The following is a 20501-nucleotide window of genomic DNA, read 5'->3' on the forward strand; positions in this document are numbered from 1 at the left end:
AGCTAGCAGTGTTTCTTTTCTTTTCTCTTTCTTTCTTTCTTTCTTTCTTTCTTTCTTTCTTTCTTTCTTTCTTTCTTTCTTTCTTTCTTTCTGTCTGTCTGTCTGGTGAGTCATGAGACTTGAACTAGGATTGGGAGCTATCTCTGAGCTCTTGAGCTCAAGGCTACCGCCCTACCCTTGAACCAAGCCCCACTTCCCTTTTTCTAGAAGTTAATCAGAAATAAAGAGTCTCAGGGCATTTTGTGCCTAGGCTGGCTTTGAGCCTTGATCCTCAGATCCCAGCCTCCTGAGTAGCTAGGATTGCAGGCGTAAGCCACAGTGTCCAGCAAATTATTTTCTTTCTTTCTTTCTTTCTTTCTTTCTTTCTTTCTTTCTTTCTTTCTTTCTTTCTCCCTCCCTCCCTCCCTCCCCCCTTCCCCCCTCCCCCCTCCCCCCCTCCCTCCCTCCCTCCCTCCCTCCCTTCCTTCCTTGCTTCCTTCCTTCCTTCCTTTTTTTTTGCCAGTCCTAGGGCTTGAACTCAGGGTCTGAACACTCTCTTTGGGCTTTCTCAATGCTAGAGCTCTACCACTTGAGCCACAGTACCACTTCAGGCTTCTTCTATGTATGTGACACTAAGAAATCAAACCCAGGTCTTCATGCATGTAGGCAAGCACTCTACCACTAGGCCGGTTCAGCTAGCAGTGTTTCTTTAAGAGTTGCCAGGTGTTTAAGAGCATTCCTAATCCAAGATCTATTTAAACTGGATTTTTGAATTAGAATATTTAGGACCACACATGTAGTGTGAATTCAGCCACAAGTCCATGGATTTATGGCCTTGTGGTTTTAAATTCTCTGGGGTAAAGTATATTTTTACTTTACTTACTCCACATCCAGACCCCAAATGGGAATGTATTTTTTCTGCCTGACGAGGGAGGGACATTTGCTGAGGGCACATTTAAGGGTGCTGGCTTTGTGTAGTGGTCTCTGATGGGACCATCCACCATGATCAGATGCCAAACTTTGTCTCCTGCTCCTTTGCCCATAACAATTCTGAGAACATACTGGACATGTCAGATTAGTGTGTATCCTCAAGGAAGACTCCAGCTTCTGAATTTCTTTTTGAGTTGTTTTGTTGAAACTGGACTCTAGATTTCCCCCTTTGTTTTCTTATATCTTAGTCATTTATTAAAGAGTTTTCATAAATTTTCTAACTTGTCTATAAGCACATGTGACAATATAGAGTGGCACAAATAGTTCTTCAGTCTCTTTGCCATGAGTTCATTAGGAAAATGACTTTGCCACCTTCATCAAAATTTTAGTCTGTCAATACTAGAACAGTTTTTGTTACAAACTGCTTGAAAAGCAGAGAAACATAAAAATAAACTGCAGGCAAATACAGGAAACAATAGCTCCTTAATGAGGTCCAAATGTTGTATTGTATTTGAAGTCAACTTTTTTTTACCTTAATTTCTTTTTTTATTAAAGGATTTATTAACATTGATTTTTACATAATATTTCAAATATGATGTATTTAACAAACAAGTATTCAAGAAAGGAATCTCTATGTAACAATCACTGGCACTTAAATTTTAGAACACAATTAAAATTAGGCTGAGGGTTTGTAGGTCATAGATATATATTAATCTATATAATAAAACATGTCTACAGAGTCGTAGATTTTTATGTCTATGTAGTTGTGTTTATATTTCCAATATCATGTCCATAGCATTGGGTGCGTAAATATTGAGTTCCTTCTCTAGTACTGTTACTGTTTGGATCTAATAGCCACATATTAAGGATACCATGCACCTTTTGTTCCTTTGGTCTTGACTTGTCTTACTCAACATGATTTGCTCTAGATTGATTCACTTCCTTGGAAATGCCATTATTTTATCTTGTCTGTTGGCTGTGTACAATTTCATTGCATATATGTGAATGTGTGTGTGTGTATGTGTGTATATATATATATACATATATATATATATATATATATACACCACATTTTTGTATCCATTCATCTGCAGTAAAGCATCTGGATTGTTTCCATTGCTTGGCTTTTGTAAATAGTGCAGAGATGAACATAGCTGAGCAGGTGTCCTGGGTTATGATGTTCATGGTAGATGCCCAGGAGTAGTATGGTGGGATCGTAGGGAAGGTCAATTTTCAGTTCTTGAGCTCAGGGACTGAGCACTGTCCTTGGATTTTCTCAAGGCTAGAGCTCTACCACTTGAGCCTCAGCACCACTGCTGGCTTTTTTCTCTGTATGTGGTACCGAGGAATCGAACCCGGGTCTTCGTGCATGCTAGGCAAGCACTCTACTACTAGGCCAAACTCCCGGCCCAATTTTCAGTTCTTTAAGAAACCTCTACACTGCTTTCCAGAGTGGCTGAACTTGCTTACAGTCCCACCAGCAGTGCAGTAGGGTTTTTTCTCCACAACCCCACCAGCATTTGTCATTGTCTGAGTTCAAAATCTTGGCCATTCTAATTGGGGTAAGGTGGTATCTTAGGGTTGTTTTTATTTGCATTTCCTGTATGGTCACAGACGATGAACATTTTCTCCTATGCTTTTCTGCCATTTTAACCTCTTCTTTTGATAAGACTCTTTAGTTGCCTTGCCCATTTAGTGAATGGTTTGTTGGGTTTGGGGGGGATTAGTTTCCTGAGTTCCCTGTAGATACTGGATATTAAGCATTTGTATGATGTATTATTGGTAAATATCTTTTCCGAGTTGGTTGACTGTCTTTCTACTTTAGCGGCTATGCTTTTATCTGTGCAGAAACTTTTTATTTTTAGGTAGTCCGATTTATCAAGTCTCTCCAATCTGTTGTGACCCTGGGATTCTGTTCAGGAAGTTTTTGCCTGTGCTTATGAGTTCCAGTGTCTCTCCAACTCTATAGTGTAGCAGTTTCAAGGTTTCCAGACTGACATTGAGGTCTTTGATCCATTTTTGAGTTAGTGCTTGTGCATGGAGAAAGGCGAGGGTCAGTTTTTAGTTTTCTGCATGTGGCTGCCCAGTTTTGCCAGCACCAATAATTGAATAGGCTGTGATTGTTCCACTGTATATCTTTGGCTCCTTCGTCAAATACAAGTTGACTATAGGTATGTGGTTTTATTTCTGGATCTTCTATTCTGTTCCATTGATCTTCTGGTCTTTTTTGTGCCAATACCATGCTGTTTTTGTTATTATGGCTCTATAGTAGAGTTTGAATTCTGGTATTGTAATACCACCTGCATTGCTCTTTTTGCCTAGAATTGTTTTGGCTATTCTAGGTCTGAAGTCAACTTTTTAAAAACTTTTTGATTGCAAGAGGCGGGGACAGTTTGATTTGCAATAAACAAGAGGTGTTTGTGAATGGAAGGCCCCATTTTAAGAGAAGGAAAAAGGAAACTTGAAAAAAATTAGAGCTCATGATAAACTTAATTTCCAGACAATTATAAAGAAGTACCTACCCAGCGAGGAAGTTTTTAGGCAAACAGCAGCAGAAAATATTCACATTTGTTCAATCAGCAAGTTGAGGGTATTTTCGGTGCATACTTTATCAAATATTTTGGAAGATACAGAATTAAGTTATATGATAAATAGTTCCCACAAAGGCCATCAACTTTATAGTCCTCATTTTACCTCTCTTTTTTTTTCATATAGTAGAAGAAAGTGTCAGTTCCAGCGTATATCAGAAAGCTTGAAGCATGCCTATTATAGTATTGAAATGAGTTACTTTTAAGATATTCTTGACCTGTCCTTTGAAGACTTCAGTATTTTGTATGAGCAAGGTCAGATAGAATGCCTGTTCTTTTATTTTAGCAGATCCACTGTAAGAGTGGATATTTATGAGTGTTTTCAAATGCATGCAAACTGACAAAATAATTCTGAATGGATTACACTGAAATTAGTACTATTGTCATACTAAATCATCTGGCTTCATCTCCTGATTTGAAAGGGACTTTTGCCTCTTTTTTCTGGGATTATTGTTGCTATTTTTACCTCATTTAGCATTCCTTGGATATATCTGAAGAATTTTTAAACAAATTTATGTAAAGTTAAAAAGGAGTTATAAATGAAGGGTTTTTTTTTTTTTCTTTTCAGTCGTATAGTGGCTTCTCTCAAATGAGGCTCAGGCTGACTCTCAAGAATGTCCTTGTGCATTTGCCAAGAGATTTCTGAGATGGGCATACTTTTAAGAACTTAGAACATAAACAACTGTGATCTGTGGGAAGATTTAAGTGACCTCATGATGACAATGAGAACAAAGCATTTTTGAGTTATCGTAGTGGTGTGTTAATTCTTTGCAATGTGTTTGTCATTCTACTATTTTGGTACATTAAGTGAGAGCCAGGACAAAAAAAATTATAGGCTGTATTTAACTGAGGTTACTATTTCTTTATGATAATAAACCAACCATGTTCCAGAAAATATTCTTTCCTGAGAATATTTTTTGATTATTCTAGAGTAAGAAGTCTCCTCTAAAAAAAAAATAACAAAAACAAAAAAATAACCCACAAGAACTATTTAGGAATAAAGACCGTTTATGTAGACTTTTAAGTTTTGATTCATTTTCTGTTGGAGAGAATACATTCCAAACATGAAAGATCAAACAGTTGGCTTGAAATAAGAATTTTCCTTCAAGACAGATCAATTAAGTGTTTATTAAGTACGTACTGTATGTTTGGCAGTATGTTAAATATTATAGAATACAAGAAAAGGGACTTTAAGCTGTTTGGACCCAGTTTTTAAAGAGAGGGCATATGAAGATGAAACTTACAAAGTAGAAAGACATTATATAACCAAGTATCAAATAATGCAATGCATCACTTATGTGGTACAAATAATTCCATAGTCTGTCTTTTCAGAAATCATCTCAGATCATTGTCTAGAACAGTGGTATTCAGCTAGGGGCAATACTTTGCTACAGGACTTTGGCAGTGTCTAGAGACATTTTGCTTTCACAGCTGAATACAGCATTGCCAGAGATACTGCTAAATATTTTCCAGTGCACATGATAGCTCTTGATATCAAAATATCAATAGAACTGGCAATGTGGGTGACATATACCTATAATCCCAATGCTCAGGAGATGGAAGCAGAAGACCATAACAGTCCAGGTTAGTGGAATCTATGATCATTTTTGAAGTTGTAGGAGTTATACTTAGTTCTTTCCCAAAACCTTTACTACCAGTGTGAGTGTTCATTGCCTACAGCCCTTGTATCTTGATACAGAGATGATCACTGGGTATCCATAAGTTCTTTTGAACATTATATGCAAGTTTTTCTAGTAGAATTATGTTAAGCCACTGCTCTAGTTACCTAAAGTAAATAACACAGATCTATTCTGATTAGTTTTTTTGTAAAATGAACTATGTTTTTCCTTGTAAGAAATATTTTTTAATTGAAAGTTGTGTTTCTCATTTACATCCAGCAAATCAGAGGTCCTACCAGCAATATGTAATAAAAAGAAATCTACATAACCTTGAGTGTGTATATAATTTAATACTTTCCTAAGTCCTAGAAATCTGCAGTTTAAATATTGGCTTAAAAGCCAGGAAGGAACCTCAGAGATCATCTATTCCAGCTGTTTCAAACTTCTCTTTGGGGCCTATGTTCCAGAAGCACTCTAGTTAGTTGTTTCATAAGCCTGGAGTTCTACCAGATATTTTGAGGGAGAAGTAAAGTATCTGTGGGAGGGAGTGGTTGCATACATCTGATCCATACCAGCTTTGTTTTTCTTCTGTTAGGGAAACTGAGGCCCATACTATACAATGTAAAAGGGAGGAAGGGGGCAGGGAGTCCCAACGCTGACCAGTCCTTATGGAACCTCACTAGTGCCATAGTAAAGGGAAATGTAAATGCTTTTTTAGTCCTTTTGATAATGCTATTCCCTTGAACTCTGGGTGTTGTCTCTGAGCTCTTCAGCTCAAGGCTCGTGCTCTACCACTGGAGCCATAGTGCCACTTCTGGTTTCTGGTAGTTAATCGAAGAGTCTCACAGACTTTTGTACCCAAGCTGGCTTTAAACCGTGATCCTCAGATCTCAGCCTCCTGAGTAGCTAGGATTAAAGGCATGAGCTACTGACGCCCGCCTTTTTTGGAGAACTTTATGATGATTTCAGATACATAGATGATGCAAAATATTCTTTAAAAAATAATTAATGAGGGGCCGGGAGTTTGGCCTAGTGGTAGAGATCTTACCTAGAATGCACGAAGACCTGGATTCGATTCCTCAGTATCACATACATAGAAAAGCCGGAAGTGGTGCTGTGATTCAAGTGGCAGAGTGCTAGCCTTAAGGAAAAAGCCCAAGGACAATGCCTAAGAACACACACAGCTTGGAAGGCCCAGAGATGGAATTTGAACTCCTCACTCATTGTGCTCTATTCTATTTATTACTAGATACAACCACAGTGTAATTTGACATACAGAATGGTGAAATAGATAAGTCACCTAGGAACATGAATCAGTGACAGCAGAATAAGAGCCTTGAAAAAACTTAAGCTAGACAGGATAGAATGTAAAGCTGCTTGTCCTTTTGATCTTTACCATGTGTTCTTACAGAGGAATGAGAATTATTTCTTGGGGTATTTCTCTGGGGATTATCATACCAATTAATTGTTGTTCACCTATAGTTTCTAGGGAACACAGGCTAAGTTCAAACCTGAAAAAATAATTTTCTTTCAGACATTTTTTTTTCTCTTTAAGGGTCAAGCTGTCCTTGAATTCATGATCCTTCTGCCTCACTAAATGCTGTGTGCTACCACTCCTTCCTATCAAAGAGGTTTTCTGTAGTAACTTGATCCTATATCAAGTTGCTAGATATGTTGGTTTATTTTAGTTTCATCTGTTGAAGTTTATTAGTGCTTGTTAGTAGGAAATATGTTTCATAGGAATTGATTCACTGTCATTGTGTGATCTTGGAGTACTATCAACTTGGAGTATAACAACTATCTTGTTGTAAGAATTACATTTGACCAGGTACTGGTGGCTCAACACTTGTAATCCTAGCTACTCAGGTGGCTAAGGTCTGAGGATCAAGGTTCAGAATCAGTCCAGGCAGGAAAATCCATGAGACTGTTAATCTCCAGTTAACCACCAAAAAGCCAGAATAGAGCTGTGGCTCAAGTGGTAAGGACAGCACTCAGGCCTTAAGTTCAAGCCCCAGGACTGGCACCAAAAAAAAAAAAATAGATAGATAGATAGATAGATAAATAGATAGATAGACAGACAGACAGACAGACAGACAGATAGATAAACTTCAAAATGCTAGAAGATACAGCATTTTTCAGCTAAACTGTTTGTATTTTTTTCCATAGGTCTCAAAGAAAGTGCAGAAGAGATGGTCAAAAACAAATTGGAAGGAAAGGATAAACTAACACCTTGGGAACAATTTTTAGAGAAGAAGAAAGAGAAGAAAAAACTGAAAAAGAAACAGAAGGTACTAATGATAGTCACAGACAGATATTTATTGCATACCAAATATGTAGGACACCCTCCTCATCTGTTATCTCAGAATGTAGCTACTCACAGAGTAGACCTTATTCTCATCCCCATTTTAAGAAAGAACTTAAATGTTTTCTTCAGGACCACAGAATGGTATATGATCTTAGTAAAAGCTGAGAGCCACTTTCTCCATGGGTTGTGATGTTTTATGTGTATGTACTACCTGAATGAAGGATGTTGGTAGTCAATGTATAGATGTAAATAGTATGATCCCATTCTGTTTTTGAAAAAGAGAATTGTATACAGACATTTCTAGCCAGTTGTGGTGGCTCATGCCTGTAATCCTAGCTACTCGAGAGACTGAGATCTGAGGATCAGAATTCAAAGCCAGTCCGGGCACTAAAGTCCATTAGACTCTTATCTCCAATTAACCACCAGAAAACCAGAAGTGGCCCTGTGGCTCAAGGAGTAGGACCATAGCCTTGAGCTGAAGAGCTCAGGGACAGCGCCCAGGCCCAGAGTTCAAGCCCCACAACTGACAGAACAAAAGGGGAAGGGGGAAAACAAGATGATTGGGAGGGGGTATGCAGAGGGAAACAGGGACAAAAACATGAGAAGGGATACCAGTGTGCGAGAAGTAATGCACCTACTACTTGACAAATGTAACTGTAATCCCTCTGTACATTATTCCAACAATAAAATAAAGACAAAAACCAAAAACATTTCTACTTAATAATATATTTGTACAAAAGCTTTTGTTGGGGCTGGAAGTTTGGCCTAGTGGTAGAGTACTTGCCTACCATGCACAAAGACCCAAGTTTTATTCCTGGATACCACATACGTAGACAAAGCTGGAGGTGATGCTGTGGCTCAAGTGGTAGAGCTCTAGCCTTGAGAAAGCCCAAGGACAGTGATCAGGCCCTGAGTTCAAGCCCTAGGACTGGCAAAAAAAAAAAGTTTTGTTTCATTTTATTTTTTTTCATATATTTTTTATTGTAATTAATAGAAGGGTTACATGATATTTGCCAGATAGAAGGTGCATTAATTCACATACATTGATACCCTTTCACATGTCTTGGTTGTAAGATAAGGTTTCCTGGGATTGTAGGCATGGCTGAGTTGGTAGTGATGGAAAGCATCGGGTACCGAGTTCAAGTACAAGTCTTGTAGCAAAACAAAAGAAAACACCCCCAGAAAACAAAAGACGAGATAAAGCTTCACTTTGTAGCCCAAGCTGGCCTCAAATTCATAATCTTCCAACCTCAGACTCTGCAAGCTGGGATTACAGATACACCCCATTTTTATCTGGCTGTGTAGAAGTTTTTAACTTGAGATTATACTGTATACTGCTATTTTGTTCATCTATTTTTCACTGTTGATTATTGTATGGCTTGTTTATTTGCTGTTGTCATCAAGCCCTTCATGAAAAATGCTTTCTCTGCACTAATATTGAGTACCTATGGAAAGTATAACTTGACTCCCATCATTCAAGGAATATTTTTTCCAGAGTTGTAACAGCAGAGACGACTTGAGGTTTTATCACTAAAAACCTTATCTTGTCACTGACCTCATGCAGCTTTCTGGCAGTAGTATCATTGCTTTATGAATGTTATCATTGATAACCAAAGCATTTTACAACTTGGCGAATCTTAAATGAATATGTCTAGTGCCATACTGTGATTTAGGAAATCAAATGATTTATTACATTGATTATAAATGCCTAAGATGAGACCAGAGTCCATAATCTCTCAGCCTATTGTTTATTCTATCATACTGTATTGTTTCTCGCTATAAACGAATTTGCAGCGCTTTTGCTACAACTGTTGCCTTTAGTGCTACAAAAGTAAAAGGCCACAAAGTTGGATGATGCAGTGGAGTATTTTGTTTGTTTGTTTTATTATAGGTATTTTTCTTTAATTGGTTTTTTGTTCTGTATACCAGAGCTTGATTCAGTGCCTCGTGCTAGCTGGACAAGTGCTCTATTTGGTCTATATCTCCAGTTCTCTTTTAGTTATTTTTCAGTTATATCTGTCACTCTTTATTCATGCTCGTCTTAGTGATCCTCCTTACTTGTACCACCTGCACTGCTAGGATTATTGGTATACACCTGGTTATTTCAAAGGGATCTTACCTTGGTCCTGGGCTGACCTTGAACCATACCCTCCTTATATATCTGCCTCCCGAATAGCTAGGGTTACTGGCATGTCCTACTGTTCCTAGGTCATGTTTTGTTTTATGTTTTGATATTTGAAATAGAGTCTCACTGTCACTCCCCAAAGACATGCATAAAGAAAATTATACATGTGTACACACACAACGCGCGCGCACACACACGAGTCTTTATAATAATGAAACTGTGTTTTTAAATTCAACTTTAAGGCTCTTGCTGAAGAAGCCAGTGAAGATGAACTTCCTTCAGATGTTGATTTGAGTGATCCATACTTTGCTGAAGAGGTTAAAAAAATAGGTAAGCCAGGTTGCATTTGAATTTTCAATTGGAATACAAAGGAAAACATGACATGAATAAAAAAAAGAGTAATTTTCTTTAAAATAACTGGAGCTAGGAATGTGATTTAGGGGTAGGTAGAATACTTGCCTAGTATGAATGAAGCCTTGGTTCTGATTCTTCAGTACCACATAAACAGAAAAAGCCAGAAATAGCATTGTGGCTCTAGTGGTAAAATGCTAGCCTTGAGTAGAAGCAGCCCTGAGTTCAAACAAAAAACTAAATTTTGCTAAGTGGTGGTGGCTCACTATAATCTTAGTTGCTCAGATCTAAGATCTCTAATTAAACACCAAATAGCAGGAAATAGAGGTATGGCTCAAGTGATAGACTGCCAGCCTTGAACAAAACAAAGTTAGAGCATGAGACCCTAAGTTCAAGCCTGAATATTCACACATATTCACACATACACACACACACACATACACACACAAATGCACACAAATTTACTAAAATTTGGGTTGCTCCATTAGTAGTTTATGGGGATGTCTGTTATGTGAGGCCTGTCCATTGATCATATTGGGAAGGGCCAGCATGCCCCTGTATATAGCAAGAAATAAGTTTAGTATTGGAGACTTTGTGTAACATGGTTGGTTTAACAGTCTAGTGGGGAACTATTCAGAGGTAGCTCATGAAAGGATGAGAAGAAATGGAGAGACTGGTTTTCTTCAATCTTGTGCTTTGCCATTTCTTTGTTATACATCTACTTAGATCTCTCTCTGCAGAGATTACAGAAAAGTCAAAATGAGGTGAATTTGTATTGAGATGTATATTTTTAATTTATAGATGAAATTGTAATATACTAGCCTTTTTGCTCAAATACTCAAAAGCACCTACTTTCATCTTGTCCTTTTTGTATTTATTCTACCTAATTTTAGCTAACAGCTAGCTTTTCTCTTACTCTCCCTTTTCTTTGTCCTTAAACTATTTGGTTTCTCATTTCCTGAATTCAGGAAACAGCCTTGTTTCCATTCTGTATGTACCACTTATTCTTTCTGGAATGCTTTTATTCTTACCTTTTTGGGCTATGTAAATGTGTTTGGGAAGGTTTTGGCCATACTTGGAAAAATCACTACAGCGACCACTGTAAGCATTTTTCCTTTCCCCTGATATTTATACCATACCCATGAACCCCAAAGACTTGCTCTTGGAGTGACTCCAAGCTAGCATTGTAAAGAGAGGGATTTTTATGAAGTTTCCCGGCTTCTTGTCCCTCCAGACTAGTGGGCCAGAATAGTTCTCAACAGGAAAGTCAAAATTGCTTAAAATTATTTCCTGGTTGTTATAGCCATTTAGCACTGACATTTTATTGATGAAATGAATAAAGTCTATTATAGGATGTGAGATTCTTGGGAATTGGAAAGAGAAATGGAAACTTAGCATATTCTGCTTTTTATCATACCTGTGTAGTCATTTTTAGAAGATGATGGATTTTAGCCTTATCCTCTGGCTAAACCAAAGTTCATAATGGAGAAATTACAATTTCCTTGTTCTCTGTCCAACGTGCCTCATTTGGCATGCGAAATCTGGTCAGATTACAGAACTCAGAATAGGATTCAAAGAGTAAGTTAAATGGTTCCATGGCATAGAGCAGCCAGTTTCTTGGAATCCGCATATTTAAATTGTGTATTAGTATTCTCTAAAGTTAGTATCCCAAGTTCCCAAGTGAAAGGTATTTGCTTGCTTTTGGTATACTCTTGATTCTAGACTGTTTCTGAAAAAGAATTGTTTGTGTCTGGTCTTAAGCAATGAGTTTGTTTAGTCATTTTAAAGAACAGAAAGGCACTCTCCCTCTCCCCTCCCCCCCCATATTGGGAACAGAACTCCAGGTCTTGAGCTTGCTAGGTAGGCATTCTAACACTTCAGACATTTCCCTGATACTCATAGCTCTAGGGAACATTTATTTAGAAGTAAATGGTGATAAGTTTGAATGTGTGTGTTTGGCAGAGGAAGGATGTAAGGCTTTATAGTAGGTGAACTTAAGGGAAAGTTGGATTTTTGGTTCAAGGTTCTCAATTTATGGGATTTTTTTCTTGAGTAAAATAACTGCAGTGATATAAGTTGTGTCAGCACAGTATTGCCTTCATTATTTCTCAAAATAAATAATTATAGAACACTTTAGAAGTAAAATATTGTCATTATGCAGGATCATGACTGGCTTCCAAAAATATGTAAGATAACAAAATTGACTTTTTAATATTTAGAAAAATGGGTGGTTCAAGTTCGCCATTAAGCAAGGCAAAAACATTGTAAAATATATGGACTGTGTACATTTGTAATATTTTATCACAGGCAGTACTATAGAACTCAACTTGAAAAGCACAGTGAATATTGTATCTTAATGTAGGGGCTTGCATTGAGATTAATACAAAGCTAAAAATAAGCCCAACCAAAAAGTCAAATAATGGAAAAGACTAATTACCTGTAGCAAGAAAAGAGAACATGAGAGTTATTTCTAAGTGAAGGTCTTTCCTTAACAATGAAACATAGGGATTTATTTGGAGAAATAATCTGTGTGTATAAAGAAGAGCACCATAGAGATTGGCCCATTCCTGAGCTCAGTTTGGGGTCATAGTTCAAGAAGGACAGAGGGAAGACATATTTTGGGTCCATGCTTAGCTCAGTATCATGGAGCACATGGTTAAAAGGTTAAGAGCCAGAATAGAATAATACTTATGAACATGTTCAGCTTGCATCATAAAGATGGCAGACAGGAACACTTCAGGGCATTTTGTCAACTATAAAACATCTGATTTGTACTCTTTGTTGGTATTTGACCTTTGACCTATTAGAATTTATCTTTGTATACTTTCTAATAGCATTTCCAGAAGGACATAAGATTTTTATGTATGTATGCCAATTGTAAGGCTTGAACTCTGGGCCTGGGCACTGTCCTTGATCTTTTTCTGATCAAGGCTAGTACTCTAACACTAGAGCCACAGCTCTACTTCCAGATTGTTAATTGGGAATAAGAATCTCAGATTTAGCTGGGTGCTGGTGGCTCCTGCCAGTAATCGTAGCTACTTGGGAGGCTGAGATGTGAGGATCACAGTCATAAGACTCTTACCTCCAGTTAACCACCAGGAAGCCAGAATTTGTGCTGTGGCCCAAGGGGTAGAGTGGCAGCTTTGAGCTGAAGAGCTCAGGGACAGTACCCGGCCTTAGAGTTCAAGCCCCATTACCCAAAAAAAAGAATCTTAGATAAGAGAGGGTATCAATGTTTGTGAAGTAATGCACCTTCTATCTGGTGAATATAATGTAACCCTTCTATTAATTACAATAAAAAATATGTGGAAGAAAAAAAAAAGAATATCAGATTTGTTTGCCCAGGCTGCCTTTGAACTCAGCCTCCTGAATAGGTAGGATTACAGCTACCAAACCTTTTGTATTTTTGTAGTAGTGTAATGTTAATATAGCTCATACTGATCTGAAACTCAAGATCCTTTTGTCTCAGCTGCTAAGTGCTAGGATTACAGGCATGTGCTTCCAAGCCCAGTTTAGGGGATACTACTTCTTACTGGCTAGAAGATTTTTTTTAATTTATTATATTGTTGGGATAATGTATAGAGGGCTTACATTCCTCGGGTAGTGGGTACATTACTTCTCGAACCCCTTCTCATGTTTTAGTCCCTCTTGCCCTCTCCCCACCCCCTTCCAATCATCTTGTTTTTTTCCCTTCCCTATTTCAAATAAACAAATAAACGTTTATACAATACACCAGGTAACAAAGTCAGATATAGTAGCCACATGAAATTAACCATAAGTGGAAAAAAAGAGAAAAGAAATAACTTCACATAGTCAGAAGATTTCTTTATACTTTAGTGTTTTCATTCCTTGTGGTTGTATGTATAAGCCCAAAAACTTCCAGAGGGAAAATTTTCCAGAGGGAAGATGCACTCCTTTAATAAGATCTTGTTAACAGTTCAGAAAAGATTTCTATACTTATTAATCTTTTCACTAAATAGTTCAGCCTAGCAGATAGTAAATTTTTGTGAGTAAGGAAATTTTCATCATGCTCAAATGGGGTATCACTTTTAGCCTTGACAGTCTTGAAGATTCCTTTTTTTCTCCCTACTGCAGTCTGCCTTTCATGTTATTTTTATGACTTTTCACCAGGTTGTTATAAAATCTGGAGCAGTTCATTGTGGGCTCTTTGAAATTATATTCCACAGCTGTATGTGAGAATCTTTATCTCCTTTGCACATTAATCACGTACAGCCTGGTGTTCCTTCTGCAGCACAGTGATCCTCTGCATATGGCCCTTATCTACTTTCTGCAGAAGGCCGCCTTAGAGCACAAGTAGCGAAGGGGACGGAGTTAAAAACATAGCTCTGATAATTGGAGCCTTGATACTTAACCATAAAAATACATTGCCACAGACAGAAACTTAGCATTGTTAGATAGAGGTGTCATTCCCTAAAAACAATTCAGATAAGACTAAAGATTTTCACGTTGCAGAGAAGGGATGCCTTCCGTAAGTATTCTTTCTTGGAAGTACAACAGATGCCATGGTAGCACTGAGCTGCACACTGTTCACTTCGCTGTGCATATTCTCTTACTAGTCTGCATGATCACAACAGGGACATGTAAAGCAGTTTCCATAGCTTCTCTTGACTTTGGTCTCTGCTTTGCTTATTATCCTCCCTTCCCTGCAGTGTTTGAACCACAATCGCATATTTGGCATCTTTAATTTTGTTACTTCACAATCAACTGCATTCTAAGCTGCAAGGGCCATTACTGGGACAGTAACTATTGATTGTGAAGGAAGGAGTATGTGTCATTAAAGAGCCTGAGGCATAATGGTTGGGTATGCACCATGATTCTCTCACTTACTAAACCTGGGACAAATTAGCCATTCTGTTCCTTGATTTCTTCATCTACAAAAATTAGAATTAAATACTAAGTCCATCACATAGCATTGTTATAAAGATGAATTGAAATAATTAATTTACATAATAGCACTACTTCATGGCACAGAGAAAATTTTAATTATTTTACTAAGTATAACTGTACTCTTATCTGCTAATCCATTAACCCACCAAGACTCTAAAAGGTAGCTGTCATTATTTAAATCTCCATTTTACAAATAAGGGCACCAGCTCAGACTGCTACAACTGGAATATAGTAGGCTCAGCATTAAGCCAAGCCAACTGCTCCAGAGTTAAGTGCCCTTAGCTTCTGCACACTCTCTCTTATTCAGGCAAGGGCATCTCATCTAATATCCTACATGTTCAGAAGTCCCTGCATTCACCATTGATAGTTCCAGTAACACTTACTTGCAGCAAATTGTCCATGTCTGTTTTTCTTCTAAATTGCTAATCCTAAATTGATGTAATCTATTCAATAATGCTAAGGGGATTTCTAGAAATTCTTAGAAATACATTTTTATTCTATGAGCAAAATAAATCTCAAGAGACAATTGGAATTCAGCTTTGAATTTAAAAGGCGTTATGGCTAGAAATAAAAAAGCTGTAACAGCATGGAGATGTCTTAAACCTTAAGCTGGATAAAAGAACCTTAAGAGTTGCATAGATAGAGCAAGATCCAAGGACTGGGCCCTAAGTCTGTACAGTCTTTATAGTCAGCAAAGCAACCCCAAGAGCCTGGTAAGGGAGGAGGAAGAGGTAGGTAGCCCTTAGCCTAGTGAAGAAAAAAGGTCAAGCCTCATTCTGTTTGGTGGTTTACATGATTGTTAATGGTGGTGGTTCTACCACTTCAGCCATCCCACCCCACAACTTTTGGCTTTAGTTATCTTTCTTTCGTCCCGTGTGTGTGTGTGTGTGTGTGTGTGTGTGTGTTTGTTTTGTTTTGTTGTTGGTCATGGGGCTTGAACTCTGGGCCTGGGCACTGTCCCTGGGCTCTTCAGCTCAAGGCTACCACCCTACCCCTTGAGCCACAGTCCCATTTCCCTTTTTTTTTTTTTTTTTTTTTTGGTGATTAATTGAAGATAAGAGTCTCAAGTTCTTTAGTGCCTGGGCTGGCTTTGAGCCTTGATCCTCAGATCTCAGCCTCCTGAGTAGCTAAGATTACAGGCATGTGCCACCGCACCCGGCTTGACTTTATTTTTCCAAAAGGGCCTTAACTTTCTCCAGGGCCAATCTTACACTGTGATCCTATGCTTCTTGGGTAGCTGAGATTACAGGCATGTACCACTGTACCTGGCTGGTTGGTTGTTTTCTAAATTGAGAGGTTCGTGATTTCTATGCACTGATGTAAATGGTCTGGTAGAAGGAAAAATCAGTGATGCAGGGGAAATAGGGAATAATTACAAGAATTGTGTATGAAAGGTAATGAGAGGTAAAACCCATGATTCAAGTAATGGAACTGGTTTACATCATGTGTGCAAGTAATCATCAGAGTAACAACCCACACCTAAATACTGCTAATTGTCTATCAGGCACTGTTCTAAACACTCACCTTTTTAAATTCATTTAGTATTCACAGAAACCTTATAGTGCAATGTGTTACTGAGAAGTTAAATTAATTAAGCTTCTAGTTAAGGCCACCAGATAGTAAATGGTTGGATTTCAAACCCATTTTCCTGTACAGCAGAGAATACTTGTTGTGGGACCTTTTTTTTTTTTTCTTTGTTTTTTGGAGGTTTTTTTGTTTTTGGTTTGTTTGTTTTCTTTTCCCCGGTCCTAGGGCTTGAACTCTGCCCAGGCACTGTCGTTAGACTTATGCATGCTAGGCAAGCACTCTACCACTACGCCACACTCCTAGCCCTGTTGTGGGAGCATTTTAAAGCTCACTTTTGATTGCATTTTTTTTTTTTTTTTTTTGCCAGTCCTGGGCTTGAGCTCAGGGCCTGAGCAATGTCTTTGGACTTTCTCAAGGCCAGAGCTCTACCACTTGAGCTTCAGCACCACTTCTGACTTTTTTCTGCATATTTGGTACCGAGGAATCGAACCCGGGTCTTCGTGCATGCTAGGCAAGCACTCTATCACTAGGCCAAACTCCTGGCGCTGATTGCATTTTGTTTCTTAGCAAATAGGAAATGATGGTGTCAGCTGAGATCAGGTTGTGGGTGGCCTGAGTTTTAGATGCTAACTTCTCTGTCACTCTGACCTTACCTTCCACTTCCTTTTCCTGTCTCCACTGCATCTCAAGGCCTGCCTGCTGCAGATTTGCCATTCCTTTATGAAACATAATGGACATTCAGTTAACATTTGTGACATGGATAATAATCACTGAGTGTTATAATTTCTAAGTATTGTTTTGTTGGGGTTTTTTTTTAGAAGTTTTGGTTGCTTTTCTTTTGGTACAGGGCCTTAGACATGCTAGACAAGCTCTCTACAACTTATGTCCTTAACTGTTAATATTCTCAATGGTTTACATGAGTTCTTTAAATAGAAAAGTCAGGCAGTTTATAATATTAGCAGCCATTTTTTGTTGTTTATTGTTCATTTATTTTGTTGATCCTGGGGCTTGAACTCAGGGCCTAGGTGCTGTCCATGAGCTCTTTTGCTTAAGCAAACACTACCACAGCTCCACTTGCGGTTTTTCTGGTGGTTAATCAGAGAAAACAACCAGAAAGTCTCATGGACTTTCCTGCCCCAGCTGGCTTTTAACCATGATCTTCACATCTCAGCTTCCTGAGTAGCTAGGATTACAGGCATGAGCTACTAGCACCCAGCCAACCATTTGTTTTAATGTGAAAATTCATAAACTTTCAGAAATGGGGAAAAATGAGATTATCACCTATATTCAGCAGTTCTTGCTATTTGCTGTTTGCTTTATCTGTGTTCTTCAGTATTTGAATAGCCACAGTTGTCAAGGGAATTTTATAGCACTATATATACATACAGTACATTCATATTCTCCCTCCCTCTCTCCCTCTCCCCCTCGCCCCCCCTCTCCTTCTCCCTCTCCCTCTCTCCCTCTCTTATTCAGTCAGGGCTTATATGGTGCATGTTATCTCTGGTACATTCTAATGGCCATAAGACTATAAACTTTTCCTTTTTAAAACATTGCCTTTTTCAGAGCTAGGTTAGTGGGCTAATGCTCCGCGTTCTACTTTGTAGTAGATTTTTGTCCTTCCCTCTGTCCCTATATTTGTGATAAGTTTGAATTTAGAATAGCCTAGTCATTCACCTTAGTTCAGACTGTATGTTTTTGCTAAGGGTATTTCATAGGTCAATGCTGAATTTTTTGTATATATCACATATATGTATAGATTTCATATATCACATATTTGGGTTCATTTCATATCTGGCTTCACCAAAGGTCAAATTGTCTAACTACTTACTTAAAAGTAGTATAATGACCAGAGGATTTTAGGGTCCACTAAGCTCTTGCACTTGCAGGCTTATACTTGGCAATTACAGTGGTTCAAATCTAGAAGACCAGTAAGACAGCCGGTTCTTCTGTACTGTGAGGACTCATAGTGAGCTGCTCAATGAGATAGCTCAGATATAAGGAGACGGTATTCAGTTGTCCCTGCTGCCTGCAATTCCCATTTCCCAAATAGGTACAGATACCATTCCAGTGGCCCTTCCACATAGTGTTCAGAGCTCTTCATGCCATACTTCACACCACTGTTAAGAGGCATTCTTCAAGGGAACACCAAAGTTATAAGCATTTAGAGACCTTAGTCAGGAGCCACATTACCATAAGTAGTTTCCTGATCATAGCACCAGAAAGTTAGCTAAAGAGCACATTTATCTTGGAGAGCCACTTTGCCAGTGGCTCACACTTGCAATTGTAGCTACTCAGAAGGGCTGAGATCTGAAGCTTGTGGTTCAAAGACAGCCCAGGCAGGAAGGCTGTGACATTCCAATTATGTACCCAAAAGCCAGAAGTGTTGCTGTGGCCTGACTGGCAGAGCAATAACCTTGAGCAGAAAACTTCAGGGACAGTGCCCAGGTCCTAAGTTCAAATCCCAAGAATGGCAAGCACATGCGCGCACGCACACACACACACACACACACACACACACACACACACACACACACAATACAAATACAAATAAATGTTCTTGGAGAACTCATATTTGTGACTATCAACTTATTTTTGTCAAGGTGAGTTTTAAGATCAACTGTTTCTTATCCAGTCTTTTGCACATCTTATTTTCCATCATGTCTATTAGGTAATTTTCCAGAATGGAACACGATGCCCAGTGTAAGTTTTTGAATAATCTCACTTTCAAATTTTGTTTGTTTTGTTGGTCATGGGACTTGAACTTTGGGCCTGGGCATTGTCCCTGAGCTCTTCAGTCAAGGCTAATGCCCTGCCTGTTGAGTCATGGCACCACTTCCTGTTTTCTGGAGGTTACTTGGAGATAAGAGTGTCACAGACTTTAGGACTGTAGTGCCAGGGCTGGCTTTGAACCACAAGCCTGGGATCTCAGCCTCCTTGAATAGATAGGATTAGAGGTATGAGTCACTGTACCCTGCTTCCACTCTCAAGAGTTTTAAGCCATTGTTTTCTGTTGTATTTGTTGTGTAGCATGGTGACTTTTTGGTTATTTACTTGTTTTTTTGTTTTGTGGTTTTGTTTTGTTTTGTTGGTTTGGTTTTAAGACAGGGTCTCTTAGAAAAAATTGTATTAAGTGAAGTAAGCCAGACTCAAAGGAACATAGGTTCAATGGTTTCCCTCATTTGTCATAATCAGTAGAAACCTTGGGCTCTCCTAGCAGAGACTTAACAATAAAACAAAACCTAGATACATAAGGCCATATAGTATGATGCTAAATGAAAGGACCTCTAGGATATAGAAAGAAAAGCCATATAATGAGTGATTGTTGTCCTTAAAGTACTATGTTATCTCTCATCTCTTTTGTTGTCCCACGGTTATCTCATATTGTCACAGTATTTCACCTGTTATCTGATATATTGTATATGTGTTTATTTGGTTATTTGAAATAGGATAGGGAAGGAGGTAAAACAAGATAAAGGGCGAGGGGAAATGGGGACCAAGACATGACAAAGGGTATCAATGTTTGTGAAGTAATGCATCTTCTATCTGGTGAATATAATGTAATCCTTCTATTAATTACAATAAAAAATATACAGAGAAAAAAAAAAAAGACAGGATCTCAATGTGTAGTCCAGACTGGCCTTGAACCCTGGTCCTCTTTCCTCAGCCTCTTGAGTGCTAAAATTACAAAAATGCATTGGCCATCATGCCTGACAGACTATACTGTTGATAGCTGTGCCATCCAGAAGTATTGTATTAATGGTTCACACCCTTATTTGGGTACTAAGTGGTTTTTTTTTTTTCATTTAGTTTTTACACTTAAGATTATTCCTAGATAACTTGAGATTTTGTTTATAATGTGAATAGATTGCTGTCTTGTAATTTTTAACCATTATATGTTGATTTGTTGTTTCAGGGATGAAGAAAAAATCAACAAAAGCTTCAAAAGATGGCCCATCTCCAGAGGAAGAAACGGAAATAGAAAAGCAAAAGGTAGAACATGCTCATTGTTACATACATAGTGAATAATTGACACATGCAACTTAGATGAAATTGTACACAAGAATTTTTATTGTCTTTCATTTTAAAAACCCATATTCTCATTGAAATTAACAATACATAACTAAATATCTTAGCCACATACTTTTTAATATTACCAAAGTAAAAGAAAA

General features: G+C 38.1%; 1 protein-coding gene across 2 annotated transcripts in view; it reads left to right on the plus strand.

The window, feature by feature from the left end:
* Esf1 (ESF1 nucleolar pre-rRNA processing protein) overlaps positions 1 to 20501 on the plus strand; it is a 53353-nt gene that overhangs the window by 30618 nt on the left and 2234 nt on the right. For both annotated transcript variants that reach the window (XM_090351973.1, XM_090351974.1), the window contains exons 10-12: positions 7283 to 7404; positions 9789 to 9876; positions 20246 to 20322. In XM_090351973.1, coding sequence (XP_090208099.1) covers positions 7283 to 7404; positions 9789 to 9876; positions 20246 to 20322 — 287 coding nt within the window. The remainder of the gene's footprint in view (positions 1 to 7282; positions 7405 to 9788; positions 9877 to 20245; positions 20323 to 20501) is intronic.

The sequence above is a fragment of the Megascapheus bottae genome, chromosome 18 (assembly GCF_031878675.1).
Source record: "Megascapheus bottae isolate mThoBot1 chromosome 18, mThoBot2.hap1, whole genome shotgun sequence".
Classification (NCBI taxonomy): Eukaryota; Metazoa; Chordata; class Mammalia; order Rodentia; family Geomyidae; genus Megascapheus; species Megascapheus bottae.